The sequence below is a fragment of the Ambystoma mexicanum genome, chromosome 11 (genome assembly GCF_040938575.1).
Source record: "Ambystoma mexicanum isolate Mex_15411 chromosome 11, UKY_AmexF1_1, whole genome shotgun sequence".
In the NCBI taxonomy this organism is placed as follows: Eukaryota; Metazoa; Chordata; class Amphibia; order Caudata; family Ambystomatidae; genus Ambystoma; species Ambystoma mexicanum.
In genome coordinates this window covers 397,970,280-397,993,148 of record NC_090934.1, presented here as the reverse complement: position 1 = coordinate 397,993,148, position 22,869 = coordinate 397,970,280, and the positions used below count along the sequence as shown (strand labels likewise).

Below are 22,869 nucleotides of genomic sequence, written 5' to 3'. Positions count from 1 at the left end.
GGGAAAGAATTGGTAGGTAGCGTGACATGGGGCAGTGAAAATGGAACAGGGGGGTAGTAAGTGCGATGACGTGATGCAGAACTGGGATGGGGAGAGGGACATGGGGCAGAACTGAGCAGTGAGAGGGATATGGGGCATAACTTGAACAGTGAGGGACTAGTGGGCTAGTGAGAGGAACAGGATAGCACTGGGCTAGTGAGTGCTGAATACGGCAGAACTGAGCAAGTGAGAATGAAATGAATCATTATTAAGAGGATAAGATTTGTTCGAGCGAAAGGCGGCATTGAGGATAATGTGGCAACACTAGTGCAGTTAGAATGAATGGGTTAGAGAGGTAAAAGGTGCAGAATTGTGTCTGTGCTGGAGACATAAAGCAGACCTGGAACAGTAAGAGTGATTTCAGGCAGAACCAGGGCAATGAGACATATCATGCTTGCTCACTAAGCTTACACTAAATCCATTTAGATCCAACCCTCTAAACATTCACTAGTCAGCACCAGTATCCCGCTCAGCCAATCAGAAAGGATCTGTCACTCGTTTCCAATGGGCGACTGACTACCAGTTAATCCTCTAAAAGTCCACGAGTACCCCTTGGGTTCGAATTGGCAAACTTTGTACCCAAAGGTCATAGGTGACATTTGACTTCACACTGGACCTTTAAAGGACCATCGAGTCTTACAGAATCCTCCAAGTATCTATTACTGTGTTGCTTACCTCTAACCTACACCAAGACCTATATTTACCTTTAACAAGGTATAACGTTTATTTTCAGAGAATGACCTATACCAGGACATCCCTTTACTTAAAGCAGTACTGTGTTACTTTCATTCTGGTCGACACCTTGTCCCCTCCTTAAGAGTTGACTGTGACAGTGCGACCACTGGGTGAGTCAAGGAAATCTTAAGGAACCAGTAAGCGAGGATTAGATAGGTCCTCTCAAATCTTTAACGCAGGGCATAGAGGATTTGTGCAACTGTAAACCCCCTCACGAACTGTGGTGCTTAAAAGTAATTGTCTTTTCACAACAGGCCTTCTCCTGAATCAGATTCTCAAGAATTTCACAGAAGCTGCCAAAAGTACTGAAAAGCAGCGCTTAAAGGTCATCATGTATTCAGCGGTAAGTGACTACTTTGCAGCCATCTTATATCCCACTTAAAAACCATCACTCCACATAAAGAGCCTGTATTTCAGCATCCTCACACTCAGTTCTACGGATTAACCTTGCCCAATAGTAAAATCTAATCAGATAACGTACATTCTGAAAAGGATTTGCCTGTCTGCCGAGTGAATATGTTGAGCCCTATACAACACCATAATAGTCTTTACTCTACACCCATCATGGCCACAGCATCACATCTCTTTACTTCACAGCCATCACATATCTGTACACCACACCAATTTTGCATTCGGCACCAAGTCCATATACTGCACGACCATCTCACACTCTGCACCAGGTTCCTGTTCTACACACCCATCTCACACCCAACACAAAATCCCTGTCTTCTCCCTCCCAACATCCCTGCATCTAGTTTTGCTTGTAGACTTGTAGTTTCTGAAAATGTCAACACTACATTATAATGTGCGTATTTTGAATGTCTTTTCTCAAGTTGATTTTTTCTGATGTATTAACATTGTGTTGCTTTGTGCCTGTTTATTGCGTCTGCTTGCACAGGAAGCAACTGTGCCGTTACATAAGTCCTCTACATAAGTCCTCTTTGTTGCCTTTCTTAGCATGATACAACTGTGGTAGCTCTGCAAACAGCCCTGGATGTTTATAATGGTGTACAAACCCCTTATGCTGCCTGCCACATAATGGAGCTCTACAGAGAGGATTCTGGGTAAGTCTGAATCACCTCATGCAGGGGATAGTTTAATGGGGAGCAATCTGCACAGAGATTTTCTAAGCAATATATTTTGTCCTCAGTAACTTCTCAGTAGAGATGTACTTTAGGAACGACAGTGCAAAAGATCCATTCCCGCTGACGCTTCCTGGCTGCCCTAGCTCTTGTCCCCTGCCGGAATTCCTTCGCCTCACACGAGCTGTCATTTCAGAGGACCGGGAGCATGAGTGTCAGATTCCAAGCAGTACGCAGGACACTGGTAAGCAGATACCAGTGATATTGACATTTCCCTATGCATTCTGCTTTAATAACATAGTTAAATGCACTAGCTACAATAAATGGCCTATATGGAAAGAGGATTGCAAACTATCGCAATATTAGCATGTTCGTGTGTGTACAATGAATGCAAGCCAACCCGACTGGTAGTAATATCTGGGAAGAAAACTAGGTCACTGTAACGTACTGTTCGAATGGATTGTGTCCTCCCAGGTATTACTCCTCTTAGATATATCCTTACCTTCAGCTTTGCTGCTTCGGACATTTTTTCTCTCTCCACCAGAGGGCGCTCCCCTCGAGGCCGTGGCGTTGATGTCCCTCGACGGCATCCGTGGAGCACCGACGCCATCCGCTGTATAAATGCCTAGAGCGCTCCTGTTGGCTTCAGTTCAGTTTTTTTCATTAGCTTCGCTTCGGTTCGTTACAAACGACACTTCAGTTTTTCGTGAGAAAAATGTCATCTTCATCGAACCCTTCCACACCGAAGACGGGATTCAAGAAAGGTCAAAAATGTGGAAAGAAAATGTCTTTAACTGATCCACACAAAAATTGCCTCTGGTGCCTCGGTTTCGACCACCGTATTGAAGACTACAGTTCATGTCAGTCGATGACACATAAGGCCTTAAAAGAGCGTAGAGGTAAACTGTCGATGGGGGAGGGTTCATCGAAGTCTTCTTCGAAGGGGAGGAAAGACTCTGCTGAGTCTTCGGTGAAACAACATAAAAAATATAGATCGAGGAGCAGATCTGGGAAGTCTTCTTCGTCCTCCAAAAAGACAAAGAAAAGACGGCACCGATCTCCCTCTTCCTCTTCTTTCTCGACGTCATCTGAGGAAGTGATAACTTGCCCTTCGAAACATGACTCCCCTAGTAAATGGGAAGCATTTAGAGTTTCCATGTTAAAAAAGTTTGAGAACGCGGCCCAGACCCCCTCAAAAAAGCCTAAAGAAGACCATGCCCCTGCTCACGAGAAACATGACAGGGGAAGATGTAAAACAAGAAAGTCTGACAAAAAGTTGTCGAGGGTGGCACCGAGGGACTCTTCCCAGTCCCCTCATGAAAAAAACCTACCGGTGCTTAAATCGGAGGTAGAAGGAAACAAGATGGCATCAAGCTCTTATGCGTCATCGAGGTCAACATCGGAAACGCCCTCGAAGTCATCGAAGGCAATCGAGTACAAGGCGTTGACAACTCATTCTAAAAAAATCACGTTGAGTATACAGTCGACATCTTCGAAGGCTCCTTCGACAGTGTCGATGGTTTCCACAATTCCCTCGACGATTCCATCGAAGGCTACCTCGAACAATATCGAAGGTTGCTGTGACAGCATCAACGGCATCGACTTTTCTGTCGACGTCCGCGCCTATACGAAGGAAAAAACCTGCATTACCTGAAAAGGTTTTTCATCGTGAAAGTAGACATGATTATTTCAGGACCTTGTTATCAATTTATGAGGGAGAGTCATCAGCATAGAAGAAATTACCTCTGCTGGTGTTAAATTTGGCACAAGACCTGTTCCTGAGGAGTTAGTTGATCCTCAATCTAAAATACATGATTTACAGGAATGCTTACAATCAGCAAGTGGTCTGGATACCTCTCCAGAGTACGAATTTGATAAACCAGACCCAGCAGAACATGCTGATGCGGGCTACAGAAAATTAATGAATAGAGTCACTGAATTTATGGGATGGGGTAGAAATTCACCAGTCTATCAAGATGATGATATGACTGATATTCTTTCAGGAACACCTCAGCAAGGCCCCATACTTCCATTTCATATTGCCTTACAAAGGCACCTTGAAGCCATTCCAGCAGTTAATAAAAAGTTTGTGTCGAAATATAGACCCTGTAATTCTGACCCAGAATACTTAAGCAAACACCCATCTCCAGAAAGTCTGGTAGTTCAAGCAGCTACCTCCACTAGAAATGCTGCATACCCCATATTCCCTCCGGATAGGGACATTAGAAAGGTTGATGCATGGTCCAGGAAGATTTTTACATCAGGGAGTATGGCTTTAAAATCCACTAATGTAACTTGCACCCTGGCAAGGTTTACATATACCCTGTAGGACTGCATGTCAGCGGCAGCTGAACACATCCCAGAAGGTGAGGAACCTGATGGCTTTCTAGCCATAATAAGGGATGGAAAGGAAGATTCGGGAGAATGCCTTCAATCAGGTTTGGACACAGCTGACAGTATCAGTAGGTCCATGGCGTCTAGCACAGTGCTACGTAGGTTTGCGTGGCTAAGAAAGTCGGGTTTTGCATCGGATGTGCAATCCAGGCTTCTTAATATGCCATTTGACGGCTCGAGGTTGTTTGGCAGCAAGGCGGATGAACGTTTGGAGAAGCTGCAGACCTCCAAAGCGGCGGCAAAATCTCTAAGTGCCGCCATAAGACAACCTCAACAACGCCCCTAGACAGGCTCATCTTCCTGGAGGGGTCGTCCTTTTCATTTTTATTCCTCAATTGGAAAAGGAAGAGGACAGGCCAGTCAGAAAGGCCAAAGAAAATTTCCTCGGGGGCGAGGAAAAGGTGCTAGATCTGCCCCAGCAGGGCATCTGCCCCTTCAGCCGCTGCTGCAGCTGGCACAAAACCACTCTGAGGTTTTGACCCACAAGACCCCAGTGGGAGGCAGGATTTCACAGCATCTAGAAGAATGGCGGGGCATTACTTCAGATGCTTGGGCACTGGAAACAGTATCCCAAGGTTACTGCCTTCCTTTTCAAAAGAAACCTCAGGATCACCCACCGGGGTACAACTCTGTCAAACATCCCAATCCGCTCCTGTTGCAGGAAGTCTTAACCCTGCTACAGAAAGGTGCAATAGAACATGTACCTGTAGCAGAGAGGAACAAGGGTTGGTATTCTCCATATTTCCTCATCCCAAAGAAAGATGGAGGACTGAGACCCATCTTGGACTTGAGAAACTTGAACAAGTTCCTAAGGAAGGACTCGTTTAAGATGGTCACACATTCTCAGATCCTTCAGGCTCTCCAACTCCAGGATTGGCTGGTATCATTGGACCTTCAGGATGCTTACTTTTATGTGCCAATCCATCTCAAGCACAGAAAGTACCTGAGGTTTGCGATTGGCAATTCTCACTATCAGTTTCGAGTTCTGCCATTCGGGTTAACCTCCGCCCCAAGAGTTTTCACCACGTTGATGGCAGTAGTTGCAGCGAGTCTCAGGAGAGGGGGGATTCATGTCTACCCCTATCTGGACAGTTGGATGATCAGGGCACGTTCTCAAGAACAAGCCCAGGATCATCTGTCCAAGACTTGTCACTCCCTTCACGAACTAGGGTTTTCTCTGAATTTAAAAATGTCAAACATGATACCATCACAAAAACTCCAATTTATTGGAGCAGTCCTGGATACTTGCTCGGGAAAAGCCTCGCCCCCCGAAGAGAGCACACCACATTCTGCAGATGGTAACAAAATTCCAGAATGCCCAGTATCTTCCGGCCTTCGATTTTCTCAGGTTGCTCGGCCTGATGGCAATCTGCTTTTTTTGGTGCCAGAAGCCAGATTGAGAATGAGATCCCTTCAATGGGCTCTCAGGTCTCAATGGTCCCAATTCTCAGGGGAAATGTCAGATCTGTTGCAGGTTCCAACCAAAGTAGCACAAGATCTACAATGGTGGGCTTGCAGACATCATATCCTCAGAGGAGAATCTTTTTGGCAACCATGGCCGGAGATAACAGTAGTAACGGACGCCTCACTCATGGGGTGGGGAGCTCACACCAGCGGGTTGACAATCCGCGGTCGCTGGTCTCCATCGGAGTCCAAACTACACATCAACCTCTTGGAGCTGAGGGCGCTGAATGCCTTCCTGCCCTCTGTACGGGAAAAGAATGTCCTGATAATGATGGACAACACAGTGGCCATGTACTACCTCAACAAAAGAGGAGGAGTGGGGTCACTTCCACTGTGCAGAGAGGCGATGCAGCTCTGGTTCTGGGCAATACAAGAGGGGATCTCTCCATCGACAGTTCATCTAGCCGGAGAGCAAAACACAGCGGCGGATGCTCTGAGCAGGCAGAGCACAGTCTCCCACGAGTGGGAGCTAGCTCAGGAAGTCATTTAAGAGAGCTTCACCCTTTGGGGAACCCCTCAAGTGGATCTGTTTGCGACCACTACCAACCGGAAGTGCGAACTGTATTGCTCAAGGGAATTTCCCCCAAGAGGAGCTCTAAGGGACTCGTTTGTGGTTTATTGGGAGTTGCCACTTCTGTACGCATTCCCTCCAGTCCCTGTGATCCCTCAAGTATTAAGGAGGTTGAGAAAGTTAAGGAAAACCATGATCCTAATTGCCCCGGATTGGGCCAGGAGAACATGGTACCCGGACCTTCTGGACATGTCCATCTGCCCTCCAATACGTCTTCCAAAAAGAGAGGATCTTCTCTCACGAGGGGAAGGTCATGTTCCCCATCCGGAGGTCAACACACTCAACCTTCACGCATGGCTTCAGAGAGGTTGAGATATAATTATTGGGACCTTCCGGATGACGTGATGGAGATTTTGCTTTCGGCCAGAAGACCAGCAACCAAATCTCTGTATCGGTGTCCTTGGAACAAGTTCAGTAACTGGTGCAGGGAAAAGAATGTGGACATGTTTCAATGTAATATTCCCACAATTTTATCTTTTCTATTACATTTAGCTAATCTGGGGCTCCAGATTGGTACGATAAAGGGAAACGTAGCAGCGCTGTCCATTTACAAGCGCTCCTCAGAGGAAGAATCCTACTTTAAGGTACCTTTAATAATTCAATTTTTAAAAGGTCTAAATAATGTGTTTCCGCCAATACCTTTTCAAGTTCCTGTATGGGATTTGAACTTAGTTCTAAAATTCTTCACATGCATTCCATTTGAGCCTTTACACTCTTGTCCGCTAAGGCTCCTTACTTTGAAAACAATACTTCGAGGGGATTGGGTCCTCTGACGTATTCCATATCTATGACATGTAATCACCACAGCTGTGCTGCTTTGGAAACTTTTTTCGGCGTCTGCGTCCTGCGTCGATGACGTCGATGCGCCGTCGTCGAGGACCACGTCCGACGTCATCCGATGTGATAAGTAGGACGCACGACGCCCGTAGCCTCAGTTGTTTTTTTCTCTTCCGCGAATGTGTTGCTTCGTGATTCTCGGTTCACGCCTCGACTCTTTAGAGTTCTGTTCTTCTCGGTTCTTCGAACCTGTTCGTTTTTGTGAAAATCCTTTGTGTCAAGATGTCTTCTACTTCGTCTTCGACCCCGCGTCCGGTTTTCAAGAAGTGCGGGGAGTGTGGGTCCAAGATGTCGGTGACGGACTCGCACAACGCCTGCCTCTGGTGCCTCGGGGAGGCCCACGACACGGATGACTGTATCGACTGCCAGTCGCTCACGTCCAAAGCCTTACGCGAACGTAAGAAGAAGTTGTCGGTAGGTCGGGTGTCCAAGCCCAGGAAGTCGAAGTCTGCGGGGCTTTCGACGGATGATTCGAGGGGTGACTCTCCGCGTCATCGTCGGAAGTCTCGTGGGTCTCCTTCTAGGAGTCGGTCTCGCCACTCCTCAGCCTCTTCGAGGCATTCTCGGAAGCGCCGACAGCGGTCGTCTTCCCGGTCCTCTTCGGAGGACTCTGCCCGGCACGTCGCTTACCCCACCAGCCGTGCAACGCCGGAGGAATGGGCTTCCTTCGGGAAGGAAATGCTGGCGATTCTTGAGTCGCAGGGTACTAAGCCGTCCGCGCCCCCGAGTGGGGTCGGTCGTGAGAGGTCGAGAGACACCGCTCGCAAGAGTGGTCGGCACGAGTCACGGGAGAGGTCCCGTTCGGACAAGGAGACTCGTTCTCGACGTACCCGTTCCAGGTCCCGGTCCTCGACGCGTTCGAGACCGTGTGCACCTGTGAGGTCTTCGAGGAAGACATCGACGTCTGAGGCGTCGAGGGCGTCGACAGGCTTTCTCGAGGCTCCGGCTCCAAGGAAGTCGTCGAAGCCGTCGACGCTCAGGTCGTCGAGGGACACGCTCGGGGCTCTGGCCTCGAGGGCTGTGTCGACGCCGCCGATGCTGGAGGCGCTGCATCTGACGTCGATGCCGATCACCTCGACGTCGTCGCCGATCCTCTCAGCGCCGATGCCGGTTCTCTCGACGCCGGCGCCGATTCGCTTGACGCCATCGATGCCTTTCGTGTCGGAGGTACCCCGTGGCACGGGAGGACCCCCTAGGAAGGCTCTGGTTAAGAGCAAGCACTCTCGGGTGCCTTCTTTTCGCCACCTGGACTATATTTCATAGGCGGATGAGGATTCTGATGGCCTGGTTCCTAGTCAGGTTCCAGATGAAATTGTCTCGGGCCATAGTCAGTTTGACGATTTGAGACAGTCACTGCATGATGCCAGTGGACTGGACACCTCTCCGGAGGTGGAGTTTTGTAGGCCTGAGCCTGGCTCTCATGCCGATTCCTCGTACCGGCGCCTTATGGCTAGGGTTTCTGAGTACTTGGGATGGTCTGCTCCCCCAGGGGAGTTTGTGCAGGATGATCTGATGGACATCCTTGATGTTGGTCCCCCAACTGATCCGGTACTGCCGTTCCATATGGCTTTACAGAGAAGGGTGGCGGCGGCTTGGACTGCTCCGGAGAGTCTCCCGGCGGTGGGCAGATCCTTGTCGCGAAAATACCGTCCAGCCAGTAGCGACCCCTGCTACTTGACCAGGCACCCCACTCCGGAGAGTTTGGTGGTGCAGGCGGCCACGGCCCCGGCAAAGCAGGCGTCGTACCCTACCATCCCTCCTGATAGGGACGACAAACGTTTTGATGGCTGGGCGAAGAAAGTGTTTTCTTCTGGTGGTATGGCGCTTCAGGCGGCCAACTCCATTTGTGCCTTGTCACGTTTCACGCACACTCTGTGGAACTGTGTTGCGTTAGCGGCTGAACATATTCCCGAAGGGGACGAACGGGATGGTTTCCTTGCTATGGTTCAGGATGGTAAGGATGCCATGTGTGAGTCCGTTCAGTCGGGTTTGGACTTAGCTGAATGCGTCAGTGGGTCCATGGCGGCGAGCACCGTGATACGCAGGTTTGCGTGGTTGCGGAAGTCGGGGTTTGCTCCTGATGTACAGTCTCGGCTCCTCAACATGCCCTTTGACGGTGAACACCTTTTTGGCAGCAAGGCTGACGAGAGCCTTGAGAGGTTGCAGACCTCGAAAGCTGCAGCGAAGTCGTTGGGCGCTGCAGTTCGCCAACCTCTGCCTTTTCGTCCTAGGGGACAGCAGTGGAGGGGTGGTTCCTTTCGCTATTACTCGTCCTTCAGTAAAGCGAGAGGAGCTGGCAGTCAAAGAGGCCAACGCAGGGGTACCAGAGGTGGACGACAGGGTACCCGTGGTGCCAAGGCCGCTCGGGCAGTTGCCTCTTTGCCCTCAGGTAACGCCGCGGCCGCTCCCACTCAGTCATGAGGCCATGTCCCATGGTTCGCCGGTTGGGGGAAGGCTGGCGCAGCATCTTGTAGAGTGGCATGCCATTACTTCAGATGTGTGGGTTCTGGAGATCATAACCCACGGCTACTGTCTTCCCTTTCGGCACAGGCCTCGCGACAATCCACTGGGAACCTCTCTTTGCAGAGTCCGGATCCGCTCCTTGCGCAGGAAATTCGAGACCTGCTGGAGAAAGGCGCCATAGAACTGGTGCCTGTAGCGGAGAGGAACAAGGGATGGTATTCCCCTTATTTTTTGATTTCGAAGAAAGACAGGAGATTGAGACCCATCATGGACTTGCGCGGTTTGAACAAACTCCTCAGGAAGGACAAGTTCAAGATGGTTACTCTCTCTCAAGTCCTCCAGGCCCTTCAGCTTCAGGACTGGTTGGTGTCACTCGACCTCAAGGCTGCTTACTTCTATGTGCCGATCCATCCCAAGCACAAGAAGTACCTGAGGTTCGCGGTTGGCGACTCGCACTTTCAGTTTCGGGTCCTGCCGTTCGGATTGACCTCCGCCCCGAGGGTTTTCACCAAGCTCATGGTGGTGGTGGCAGCGCATCTCAGGCAAGGGGGGATTCACATCTACCCCTACCTGGACGATTGGTTGATCAGGGGGAGCTCTCCCGAGCAAGTCCTGGATCGTCTGTCCGTCACCTGCCACTCCCTTCACAGGCTGGGCTTCTCCCTCAATTTAAAGAAGTCCCATTTGACGCCAACACAGCGGCTCCAGTACTTCGGAGCAGTGCTCGACACTTCCCTGGGGCAGTGTTTTCCTCCCCAGGTGAGGGCTCTTCACATTCAGCAGATGGTGCACAAGTTTCAGCATGCCCAGACGCTCCCAGCATTCGAGTTCTTGAGGTTGCTCGGCCTCATGGCATCCTGCATTCTTCTGGTGCCAGAGGCTCGCCTGCGGATGAGATCTTTGCAGTGGGCGCTCAAGACGCAATGGTCGCAGTCCTCCGGCAGGATGTCGGACCCGGTCCAGGTGCCGCCCTCGGTCGCCCGGGACCTTCTGTGGGGGACCGTCGAAGGCAACTTGATGAAGGGGGCTCCATTTTGGCTTCCCTGGCCGGAGGTGACGATTGTGACGGATGCATCCCTCACGGGTTGGGGAGCTCATGCCAACGGGCTGACAGTCAGCGGTCGTTGGTCTCCGTCGGAGTCCAGACTCCATATCAATCTGTTGGAGCTGAGGGCCGTCAGGCTAGCCCTGAAGGCTTTTCTGCCGACTGTGCGAGGAAAGAGTGTCCTGATCCTGACGGACAACACAGTGGCCATGCACTACATCAACAAAAGGGGGGTGGGGTAGGGTCACTTCCTCTGTGCAGGGAGGCGATGCAGCTCGAGTTCTGGGCCATCCAGCAGGAAGTTTCGATCTCGGCAGTTCATCTGGCCGGAGACGAAAACGTGACGGCGGACGCTCTGAGCAGGCAGAGCACGATCTCTCACGAGTGGGAGTTGGCTCAGGAGATTCTCCTGGAGATCTTCGCCCTTTGGGGGACCCCTCATGTGGATCTCTTCGCCTCCAGGGTCAACCGGAAGTGCGAAAGGTTTTGCTCGCGGGAATTTCCTCCAAAAGGAGCCTTAGGAGACGCGTTCGTGGTGGAGTGGTCGTTCCCGCTGCTGTACACATTTCCTCCAGTCCCCGTCATCCCGCAAGTGCTGCGGAGGTTACGGAAGTTCGGTTCCCGGATGATCCTCATTGCTCCGGCGTGGGCTCGGAGGACGTGGTATCCGGACCTTCTCGACATGTCCATCTGCCCTCCGCGTCGTCTTCCCTACCGAGACGATCTGCTCTCACGGGAGGGGGGTCAGGTTCTCCATCCAGAGGTCGGATCCCTCAACCTTCACGCTTGGCTTCTGAAAGGTTGAGGTATAGGGATTGGGACCTCCCTGAGGACGTGATGGAGGTGTTGCTTTCGGCCCGAAGGCCAGCAACAAAGTCTCTGTACCGTTGCCGTTGGCGTAAGTTCTGCGACTGGTGCAGAGTTCAGAATGTGGATCCTTTTGCATGTGACATCCCCATGGTTCTGTCCTTTTTACTTTCTTTGGCCCACAGGGGCTTGCAAGTGGGTACCATTAAAGGTTACCTGGCGGCGCTGTCCATCTTTAAGCGCTCGTCTGAAGAGTGTTCTTACTTTAAAATCCCTTTAATTTCACAGTTTCTGAAAGGGCTCACTAATGTGTTCCCTCTGTCACCTTTCCTGGTGCCCGGTTGGGATTTAAACCTTGTTCTTAAGTTTCTTATGGGTGCTCCGTTTGAGCCTTTACATTCTTGCCCTTTGAGGCTGTTAACTCTGAAAACTGTGTTTTTAGTTGCGGTTACTTCCGTTCGCAGATTGAGTGAGTTACAGGCACTTTCAGTTAAGCCACCCTTCACTGTATTTCACAAGGACAGGGTTGTCCTTAGAGTTCGTCCTTCTTTTCTTCCGAAGGTAGTGTCGGAATTTCATTTGGCCCAGAAGGTTGTTCTTCCGGCATTCTATCCTCCTCCGCATCCTGGTAAGGAAGTGGAGAGGCTCCATAGGCTTGATCCTAGGAGAGCTTTAAGCTTTTATGTTTCACGCATGTCCCGGGTCAGAGTGGACGATCAACTCTTTATTGGTTACGCTGGAAAGCGTTTGGGGCAAGCGGTGACGAAACAGACTTTGTCTCGCTGGATTATTTTAGCCATCTCGGAGTGTTACCGCTTGGCGGGTAAGGACCCACCGGCTGGCTTGCGAGCCCATTCTACCAGGGGTGTGGCTGCATCTACTGCCCTGCAGAGGGGTGTTCCTATTCGCAACATCTGTGATGCAGCCACCTGGGCTTCAGTACATACATTTGTACGTCACTATTCCCTCGATTCCATCCGGGGACAGTATCTGGCCTTTGGCAAGGCGGTCCTTTGCTCTGCTATTTGATTGGCTATTCTAAATTTTGATTCTAAATTCTTTCCCTCCTCCTTGCTCTGGTACTGCTTTGGGAGTCTGTCATAGATATGGAATACGTCGGAGGACCCAATCCCCTCGAAGAACAAGTTACTTTCTTACCTGGTAACGTTCTTTCGATGGGATGGTCCGACGACGTATCCCATATCGCTCCCGCCCTGCCTTCCCCGCTGCAGAATTTCTTTTGCGATTGCAGCTTACGTTCCGCAAAGCTTTGTGTCTGACTGGCAGTTGACTAATGTCACACGTTCTGGGGGAAAAAACTACAACTGAGGCTACGGGCGTCGTGCGTCCTACTTATCACATCGGATGACGTCGGAGGAGGTCCTCGACGACGGCGCATCAACGTCATCGACGCAGGACGCAGACGCCGAAAAAAGTTTCCGAAGCAGCACAGCTGTGGTGATTACATGTCATAGATATGGAATACGTCGTCGGACCATCCCATCGAAAGAACGTTACCAGGTAAGAAAGTAACTTGTTCTTCTTGTAGCATTGACATCAGCCCGCAGGGTAAGTGAGTTGCAGGTGCTTTCTAGCGGTCCTCCTCACACCATCTTTTATAAAGACAAAGTAGTACTTAGAGTTAAACCATCATTTTTGCCAAAAATTGTTTCAGATTTTCACCTGTCACAAAAAATAACATTGCCTACTTTTTACCCTTCTCCTAACGCAAGTATGGAAGAGGAACGACTACATAGACTAGATCCCACGAGAGCTCTTAGCTTCTATATTTCAAGATTGGCCAAAAATACATCAGTGTGATCATCTGTTTGTGGGGTACACTGGCCGCAAATTTGGGCTTGCTGTAACTAAACAAGCATTATCTAGATGGATAATTTTGGCTATAACAGAATGTTATATATTGGCTGGGAAAGAACCACCAGATGGGCTGAGAGCTCATTCGACCAGGGGCATGGCAACTTCAACAGCATTAAAAAAGAGGTGTCCATGAACAAGATATTTGTGCAGCAGCCACTTGGTCATCCATGCATATGTTTATAGAACATTATGCTCTAGACTCGACTTCTTCTCAAGGAGGTCTGTTTGCTAAATCTGTACTCCATTCTGTACATGACTAGAATAATTCTGTACTCCCACATCCAAAACAAAACTGCTTTGGGAGTCCATCTAAGATGGGGAATACATGGGAGCACACAATCCATTCGAAGAACAAGTTACTTACCAACTGTAACGTTCGTTCGATTGGATGTTCCTCCCACGTATTCCTCATCAACCCTCCCAGCCAACCCCACAGTACAGTTTACGTGATTTACACTGTAAATTCTTTTAAGGCTTGGGTCAAAAGGAGCACTCCATTAACTACAATCCATTAGCTACAATATACAAAAAAACAGAACTGAAGCCAACGGGCGCACTCGAGGGATGTATACAACGGATGATGTTGGTGCTTGATGGATGACGCCGAGGGACATCGATGCCGCGGCCTCGAGGGGAGCGCCCTCTGGTGGAGAGAGAAAACATTTCCGAAGCAGCATAGCTGAAGGTAGGGATATATCTACGATGAGGAATACGTGGGAAGAACATCCAATCGAAAGAACGTTACAGTTGGTAAGTAACTTGTTCTTCTATTGTGTGACAACCCCAAAAGTGGACTGTGAGCATATTGCGTTCATAGGTGAATATGATTTAGATATAACTGTATTTGACCCTGGGAATTGGTTAACGCCACCAGTTTTCTGTGGTCTCCTGTTGGGGTGTAATTTCACAATATGTGAAGACTTTGGTTTGACATGTGAGGCCGAATGTCTAGATTGGGTGCCCCAGATTAGGGTGAAGTCAGTTAGACACCTAAAAATGTGGGCTGTCCAAGAAGAACAATTAAGAGCTTTGAGTTGGCCGCAAAGTCCTTAGGCTACTCCTTTTATTCATGCAGTGAACCATGGCTGTAAAACAGGAGACAAGCTGTAAAACTCCCCATGCCCCTATCTTCAGTGCTTCTTAGTGCTGTGGTCATATACCTTGATTGTTTGCTCAGTCTATCTCAGGGTTGGTTCCTCTTCCTCGCTTTTGATTGGTCATCTGTTTTCCCTCTAGTGTCTCTAGGATATCATCCACTTTTGGTACAACCTGCTGCTCTTCTACCAGAGTGTTTGCCGTGACAGCACCTCTCAGGTTCTCAATCCCACGTGTTGGCAACGTTTCCTTTATGCTGCTTTCCTCCCGTAGAGTTCAATGGGACATTGTATCTTTTTGCTATTGTCTTCATCCTGATCAGACTTTTCGGAGGTAAGTAAAGCCCTCTGCTTTACTTTCCCTGCTCTCACTTTTTTATGGGGAGACTGGTCAGTCCTTTGGACTATCAGTACTTGAAAACTCTGTCTCCCTTAGTGGAATTCTTGTATTTTTCAAACTGCACACATCACCTTACCATGCAGTGTGGTTGGGACACTTGTGTGCCTATAACTTTGTTTTGCAACTTTGTTGTTGCAGACATAATGGGCTTCATCAGAAGTTGGGTGGTGCGATAAAAATGCTGCAGAAATAGCATTACCGCCGCATTACCGCACTGCTGAATCACAAGTTTGGGCAAAAGCCGGAGGATTCACGTCCAGCTCTTAGATCTCCAGAATGCCATGGTCGGAGCTTCACCCGCTGGAGTGGTGGGGACGACATGTCACAACACCTTCTTCAGGATCCATGCCTGGTGAGCCTTCTGAGGTGTCCGTGGGCCACCCAGTGGACTAACCAGTTCTCTCCTGGGCTACATCGCTGCAGTCGCTGCCATTCTGAGTTCAGCCTTGAAAACCTGCAGATCAGATCTTTAACTTGTGAAACAAGTCACCTGTCCTTGCAGTTTCAGCTTTTTTGACCGAAGGAATACCGTGCAGGGTCTGGTCCTTTGTTCTCGCCGCATGGATCGTCTGTCGTGGCCTCGCCATGGTGAATCCAGCCTTCTTCGCGTCCGCTGGTCTCCTGAGGTCGCCTGCTCTGTGGAGGTCTTCATCCTGTCATGCCAAGGGTGTCCAGCTGTCAGGTCTCACGACAATCCCGCTAGAGTCTGGAACCTCTGACTGGTGGGACCCAATCCCAACACAGAAAATGACCTCTTTATCTGCAGCCCCTCGACCGGACAAAGCCTAGAAGTAAGTGGCCCCTGCTGATTCAGGAACCCCTGAAGTGGTTGCTGAAGAAATCCAAGTAAGCAGGGGAGTTTGCATACCTATTCTCACCCCCCTCCTGCCATAGGGTGTCACAGATGGCACAGAAAACACTATGAATCTTTGAGACAGTTCCAGAGTTTTTACTTTATTTGTGTGGATTACGGCTATTCTTCTCCCTCTAGACTGCCCACAAACCTCCTCCCAACTGAGGCGTAAGTAACCTCTGTTTAGTTCTACCGAATGGTAACCCCTACTGTCAACGATCTTGCCTTCTTCTACAGATGGTTCCTCTTTAGGCAGGCTATCCAAAGTCTCTCAGGGCATTTCCAACTGTCCAATTTCTAGCTCTAGATTAGTGTCCTAATGGGAGCTTGGACAGTGTCTTGCATTTATTCTTGTATTCAAGCTAGGACAGTCACGGCCACTCTTCACCAGTCCTCTGTCTCTTAGATGTTTCATTCCTCCTACTCCTCACCTCCACCCTTTGATGTAACTGCTGCCTTCCCTTTCTACTACTGCCCTCCTTCTACTCCTGCACTCATCCCACTATTCATTCAGTGCCCAAGAAAGCAGGAGTGGGAGCTCCCGATCTCTCTGAGCTGCAGGAGCAGCTCACCCACTGCAACAAACTGCATAGTCCCAGGGTAAGCCTTGTGGGCTATTTGTGCGATACTTGCACCGGAACAGGGATCCACTCTGCCTCACTTGTTTAATTCCTAAATTAAAGCACAATCTAAATATACTATCATCACGACCCCGGAGAGGTGACTGCAACGAACAAGGCACACTAACGCCTGACCCGGCACCAGTAAACCATGAGGTTTACACATACTAAGATGGCCGCTGCTGTATGTTTCCTGCCCGTCCCAGAGCAATTGAAGGCAAGCGTCCCCAGATAGCACAACCCTCCCCGCAATGAGAGGCAAGAATGGACTCTCCCACGAATGGGAATAAGGCTAGGACCAAGTGCGGGTGAGCTTAAGGGAGGCTTTATCTAAGTTAAAATAGGGCATGCAAAGGACTCTGCAAACTCCGAGAGCGCTCTGTCTGACAATCGCAAAGACAGGTGTTTATATTTACAAAAAGTGTCATATGTACCTACACACTATAGGGGACACATGTACATAGGGATTGGGTGGCATCGACTAACTATATGTGCAGCTGTGATGCGTCTCTCCGTGGTTGGTGGACACCACCGGGTGCCAACGTGGGGTGGGCAGGTCAGCTGGGCTCATCCGGTCCGGCGTGATCAGTGTCATTGATGGACGTCTTTCTTGGCTTTCTGCCCTTGGGGCCAGGCACACCCCATTCATTCAATGCTGCAATGTCAGTTGTCCTGTAAATCCTACAGAAGGTTATTCTACAGGTTAATATAACACAGGAGGAATGCGCATTAGGTGGGGTACTTTGGCGATGCATCAATGCAGGGTTGCTGTTATCCTGTTGACTAGGTATCATAGGCCACGGGGTCGGGTCTCAGGGCACGGGGTAAGCTGTCCGGGCTTTGGGTCTCGTTAGAAGTCATGACAGATGCTTTTACACAATATTGGTGCAATATTAGGTGTCTTCTTTTACAAGCGTCATTAATCTGGGGTGAACTGGTGGGTCATGGGACCTATGATAGGGCACCTCTGGCCTCTGGTTATGGCCGGATTTTGCTGCTGGGTTGTAAATAATTCAGGTGGCTGTTCGTGGCCATGTGAGCTGCGGGGGAATCATGAATGCTTGAAGCGGCTCCAGCCGAATTGGGGGAGGTGAAGCGGTGTAGCTCGGCCTTTGCTTTCTCTGGCAGGCTTCAATGGGAAGGGAGGGGAGGTGGCCTTGGATATGCCCGCAATGATAGCCTTCTTGCAAGCTGCAAATTTGTATTGAATTGCATTGAAGACGAAGGGATTCGTATAATGTAATAATGTATAATGTAAAAATGGCTAAGGGGTTACACATCTATAGTATTTACATCAGTACATATTCATTTCAGAATTCGTTAACTGTATCAACAACTCTATTAGTCACTACAGGGTAAGTATTTGCAAGATTAGCAGTTTTAGCATCACATTGTAAACACGACACGTGAGGTAGCATTAGGGTTGGTGGAGCACGCAGGAGCAAAAGACCAGTACGGTTGACAGCAGTAGAATACACGTTAAACTCGTACATTTACATTTGATGGCATTCTATGTATCTCGTTAAACAATTTACAGGAGCTCACAATACTGTCGTGCTTGTGTTCCTTAGCACTCTAGCAGCACCAGGGTAGTCATGGCATAAGGACTTGGTATCACTCTCTTTACATTACCCCTAGAGAAGCACATAGTCGGAGGCCAGGTGCCCTGAGTGTGTGCGCATACTGAGGGGGTTTGAGTATTGTGACCATGTGGTCACACAATGACACATTCTTCTGTTCGTACAGTGTTTGTAGATTTTTGACACAGAGGTTGTGCAGAAGGGATATCATTGTAATGCAATATAAGTATATATGTATGAGCAGTTTCTTGGTGTGGGATTAAGGCTTTTGTTTCATCGAGGACGGTTTACAGTTATTTTCCGAGCCAGCCCCGCTGCCCGGGTCACGCTGAGGATAATGATGCACTGCGGAAGGTGAAAGATACAGCGTTTGCTCTAACACTAGCTCATGTCCGACTGGTCGTGGGAACGGGCTTTCAGTGGATCTGCCAGGGAGCGGAGGCAACAGGGTAGACGAGGACTCTCTGAAGGTGGGGGCCGTGCTGCAACGCACAAGGAGTCATGTCTTAAGATGGCGTTCTGGTTTTCAAAATGGTTTCCTGGGCCTAGCCTAATACAGTATGTTTAGTCGATGTGTCGGCCAGTGGTCCACCCACCACCTGGACCCTGGTGGTAGGGGGTCCCCTGACGAGTCATAGACATCACAAGGAGGGGGCTGCAGGGGAGGGGGGTCTCTTTGACCTGTCCTCCCATACATTTCCCCCCTTTTGTTACTTAAGTAACAAATACTTTAAGTCCCCCAATCGCTCACATTCCTTTTCATCTGCCACTGCCTCGTCCCATGCCGGGGTGCCCTTTATGGGCATCCAGGCCCTGCATACCCCCCTCAGGCTTTCTCCCCTTCTAGCATATTCGTCTGGGGTACAAGTCAAGTATATACAATCCCTATTCCCTTCCAGGTCTACCCACACCTCCGTATACCATTCAAGTTCCCGGGGCTCTCTAATTGTTGTGTGCCATAATCTGTCCACTATATCCCCATTGCGGTATGCCGGCACCATCTGGTATTTAGGCCCAGGCTCTTCGCCTGTTTGTACTTGAGCTTCCTGCATAGCTTGCACTGTGCCTCGAGCATTGCCCATTGTCACCATCATCAATGTACCATTTGGTACCGCGCCTACACAGCATCGAAGGCCCATCTGGCACACGCAAAAAATCAGAAGTAAAACTACTACTGTGGGCATTAGTAGTTTAACAGTCATTCCCAGCCGTGATAGGACCCAGGAGAAGAGGTTGTCGAACCACGTGCTTGCTTCTGCCCCACCTTCCGTTTTTCATTCTTTCTCCCAGGTTGTGCAGTGCTGCGATCACGTGGGACAATGTACCATTATCTGCGTCTTCAGAAGGTACGAAAGTGCAGCATGCACTTCCAATTTTTCGGCAAACACCTCCGTCCATTGCTGTTAATAGGTCTAGGACATACCTATTTTGCATTGTCATTAGCCGCATTGTTGTTTGTTTAGCAGTTGCGCTCATGTCTGCATACCATTTATTAGTCTGGTGAGGGTGTCGTGGGTCTTCCATTTGATCTAAACCCGGACCATGATACTAGTCATACTCCCTACTTCCCACCGCCCTTTTCCTTCTATTATTTCTAAGATATCTCGCAGCTTCATGGGCAATGTGTGATCTATACCCCCCTTTTCCCACATCCCCCTCTTTCCATTCATCATATAGCAATGCAAACTTTTCTGCCATCTTTTTGTTTTCTTCCGTTATTTTATGATGCATTGGACTGGCTGCTGTAGGGGGGGTTACTTGTGTGGGCTGGGTATTATAAAGCCACGATATGACAGAAGGGTTGCGATTATTTAGGCTGTGGGCATTGAAGTTAGAGACATTTGGCAGGGGACTCATGCTAACATTCATTTCAGCACTGTTTTTCTTGGAGTGGTTGATTGTTTTGGGCGGGTTCGTTTTATACCCCCATACAAGCTGGTATCCGTTCCATACCCAAAAATCACCTTCTTTTGCCTTTTCAGTTGTTATATTTTCATTTGCAATATTACTTCTGTTCTCCCCTCCCCCCTCATTCATCTCAACAGAGATGAATGCTATGAACCAATATGTGCTTATGCCAAACACTATCACAAAAAATAATACGACACACACAGACAATCCACATTCATACGAATATCTACAACTTTCTACTATAGCATTTCTATATCTCGATATTCTATTGCTCTCCATTGCGGGCTGCCCGTTTGTTGCCATGGTTGTTCCTATTTGAAACATAAAAGTGCATTAAGTATATACATGTAAACATTTTCTTTTTGTACTGTAGCCACTATACAATTATAATGTGAGATAGAGGGGATGGGTGTAGAGAGAACGAGAGAGAGAGAGAGAGAGAGGGAGAGAGACATATTCTCATTCATATTTGATCACTTTTTCCATTTTTCATTTCAACCATTAATGTTATTCATTTTTTATTTGTTTTCGTACCTGTAATTCAATTTCTTTGTTAGCATATTAATATTCCTGATACACTTCTGTTTGGCTGTACCTTTTTCATTTAATGTTTCATTTGTTGTCGTTTGCTGTTGTCTGTGCCTCCTCATACACTTCCGCCTGAACATTATTGTAGGCCCTCTGTACGTCTGTTAAATGTATCCAGTACCTCAGCCCTTTAACCTTTACTGCTGTGGGAGTACAAAAAACTACCTCGTAGGGGCCATGGAATCTTGGGGCACTCCATCTGCGCACAAAACTTCTAACATAAATAAAATCCCCTGGCATCAGATGTCTTTGGGGGTCCTGTTCCACAAATGACACAGCTTGGTGAAAGTTGTCTTGAGATTGCACGCGCTGCCCTAGTCAGTTTTTTCAGATAATCAGTAAACTCATCTCCTAATATCGTGGCGCTTCTGTGTGCATCTGAGTGTCTACGCAGCGGAGAATGTGCTGTGTGCATTCTTCTCCCTGTCACAATTCCGTGAGGGGACAAGTGGTGGTCCTTACTTGGCTGGTTTTTCAACTCGAATAGTGCTAGGGATAAGCAATACAACCAGTTCTTTTTGAGTGAGAAGCATAGTTTGGACAATCTTCCTTTTAATAGGCCGTTGATCTTGTCGACAATGCCATTGCTTTGAGGGTGATAAATCGAGCAAAGCTTGTGTTTGATCCCCAATAATGTAGTAACTTCCTTGAACAGTTCGTTCACAAAATGAGTGCCGTTGTCTGAGCGAATCACGTCGCAGATTCCCCAGCGCGGGAATACTTCCCTCACTAGGAACTTTGCTGCGCACTTAGCATCAGGACGTGCACATGGACCAGCCTCAACCCATCTTGAAAATGGACATACAACTACTATCATGTAGCGTGCCCCATTACACCTTTTCCCCCATGTCTGCGTAATCAATATGTAGTTCCCGGAAGGGCCCTGTTGGTTTTGGAATTGTCCCTCTGAGAGTCCGTAATGTCATTCCAGAATTGTATATCTGACACGTTGTGCACTCCATTGCCAATCTTGATATATGTTCCTGGAGCCCTGGCACAAACCAATCTTCCTGTATCTCTGCTGCTATGTGTTGTTTGGCATTGTGTGCTGGAAAGTGTAATTGCTGGAACGCTATCTCCATCAATTTAATGGGCATCACCACTTTACCTGTGTTGCTCTGGCGCCATAGTAAATCTGTTGCCGATTGGCTGCAACCCCTTTTTTCCCACAATGCTTTTTCTTCATTACTTGCTCCTTCCTGTAACTCTAATATTTGTGATATGGGCATGGCATTGTACCCTTCTGGTACTTCCTCACTCGCTTGTTGCTGCAATATGTACTCACCTGCAGTTTCCTTTTGGAAATATGACGCCTCCTGGTCGGCAGCGCCCGCTGCTGCGTTTCCCAAAGATACAATATCTGTATTGGACGTATGTATTTGGCACTTGACGATTGCCACCATTGTAAGTTCTTTAAGTGCCTCAATTAATTCCTGCAGCAACTCGGCATGTTGTACTGGGGTCTCATCCGCCCTGTGAAACCCTCTCCGCCCCCACCGGGCCAGACCACCGTGTACCGTTGTAGTCATGTATGCTGAATCTGTGTATATTGTGACTGTGCATCCCTTGGCTGCACGTAAGGCTTCAATTAGGGCAACAAGTTCTGCTGCTTGTGCGGAAAAGTGTGATGGTAGGCGATATTGTACTAACACTTCATACTCACCTTCTTCTAATCTCACTACCGCCATTCCTACATGTTATTCACCTGTATCCATGTCAATTGATGCTGATCCATCTACAAAGTACACTTCTCCTTCTGTCAGGGCATTTTCACTTACCACCGGGCCCTCACCCTGTTCTCCTGTGTATGTTGCACAATTGTGCTTTTGCATGTCTTCTACTGCACATGGCTCTGTGATGAATGTCGCTGGAATTACTGTTCTACACCTCACTATGTGGATGTTAGCGCTGGATAATATTATCTTGTACGCTGTTGCTCGCTGTGTTGTTAGTGTGCTTTTTGATCTTTCCAGTATTGCGAAAAGGGAGTGTTCCACATATAATTTAACGGAGCATCCCATTACTATAGAGGCACTTTTCTCAATGGCGAACGCGGCGGCAGCGAGAGACTGTTCGCATGCAAAGTGGCCCTGCATTACTGCTTCGAGTGTGCCACTGTAGTAGGCCAATGGCTTGTGCCCCATGGATGTCTTTTGTGTCAGAACAGCTGTCATTAGTGTTCCCTTGCAGTGAGAAAACAGGTAAAATTCTCGCTCATAGTCCGGGTTGGCGAGTACTGGAGCGCTTGAAATTAGTTGTTTGAGTGACGCAAATGAGTCACTCATCTCTTTTGACCGGTTTATTTCTTTATTCTCCCGCTGGGCCTCCTTGAGTGCTTGTAGTAAGGGTCTTGTGTATTCTGCGTAGTCTAGTATCCATGCTCTGCAATAGTTGCACATTCCTAAAAACTTCTGTTTCTTTTACCGTTTTTGGCTCTTTTACTGCTGTGATCGCTTCTACTCTGTCAGGTATTATCTTTTTGCGATCCTTTGATATCAGTTGTCCCAG

The 22,869-nt window shown here is 48.6% G+C and overlaps 1 protein-coding gene across 1 annotated transcript in view; it reads left to right on the top strand.

Moving 5' to 3' along the window:
* The window catches only part of ACP2 (acid phosphatase 2, lysosomal), a 714,504-nt gene that overhangs the window by 612,830 nt on the left and 78,805 nt on the right, over positions 1–22,869 (top strand). The window contains exons 8-10 of the mRNA XM_069623159.1: positions 1,029–1,117; positions 1,732–1,838; positions 1,925–2,100. Coding sequence (XP_069479260.1) covers positions 1,029–1,117; positions 1,732–1,838; positions 1,925–2,100 — 372 coding nt within the window. The remainder of the gene's footprint in view (positions 1–1,028; positions 1,118–1,731; positions 1,839–1,924; positions 2,101–22,869) is intronic.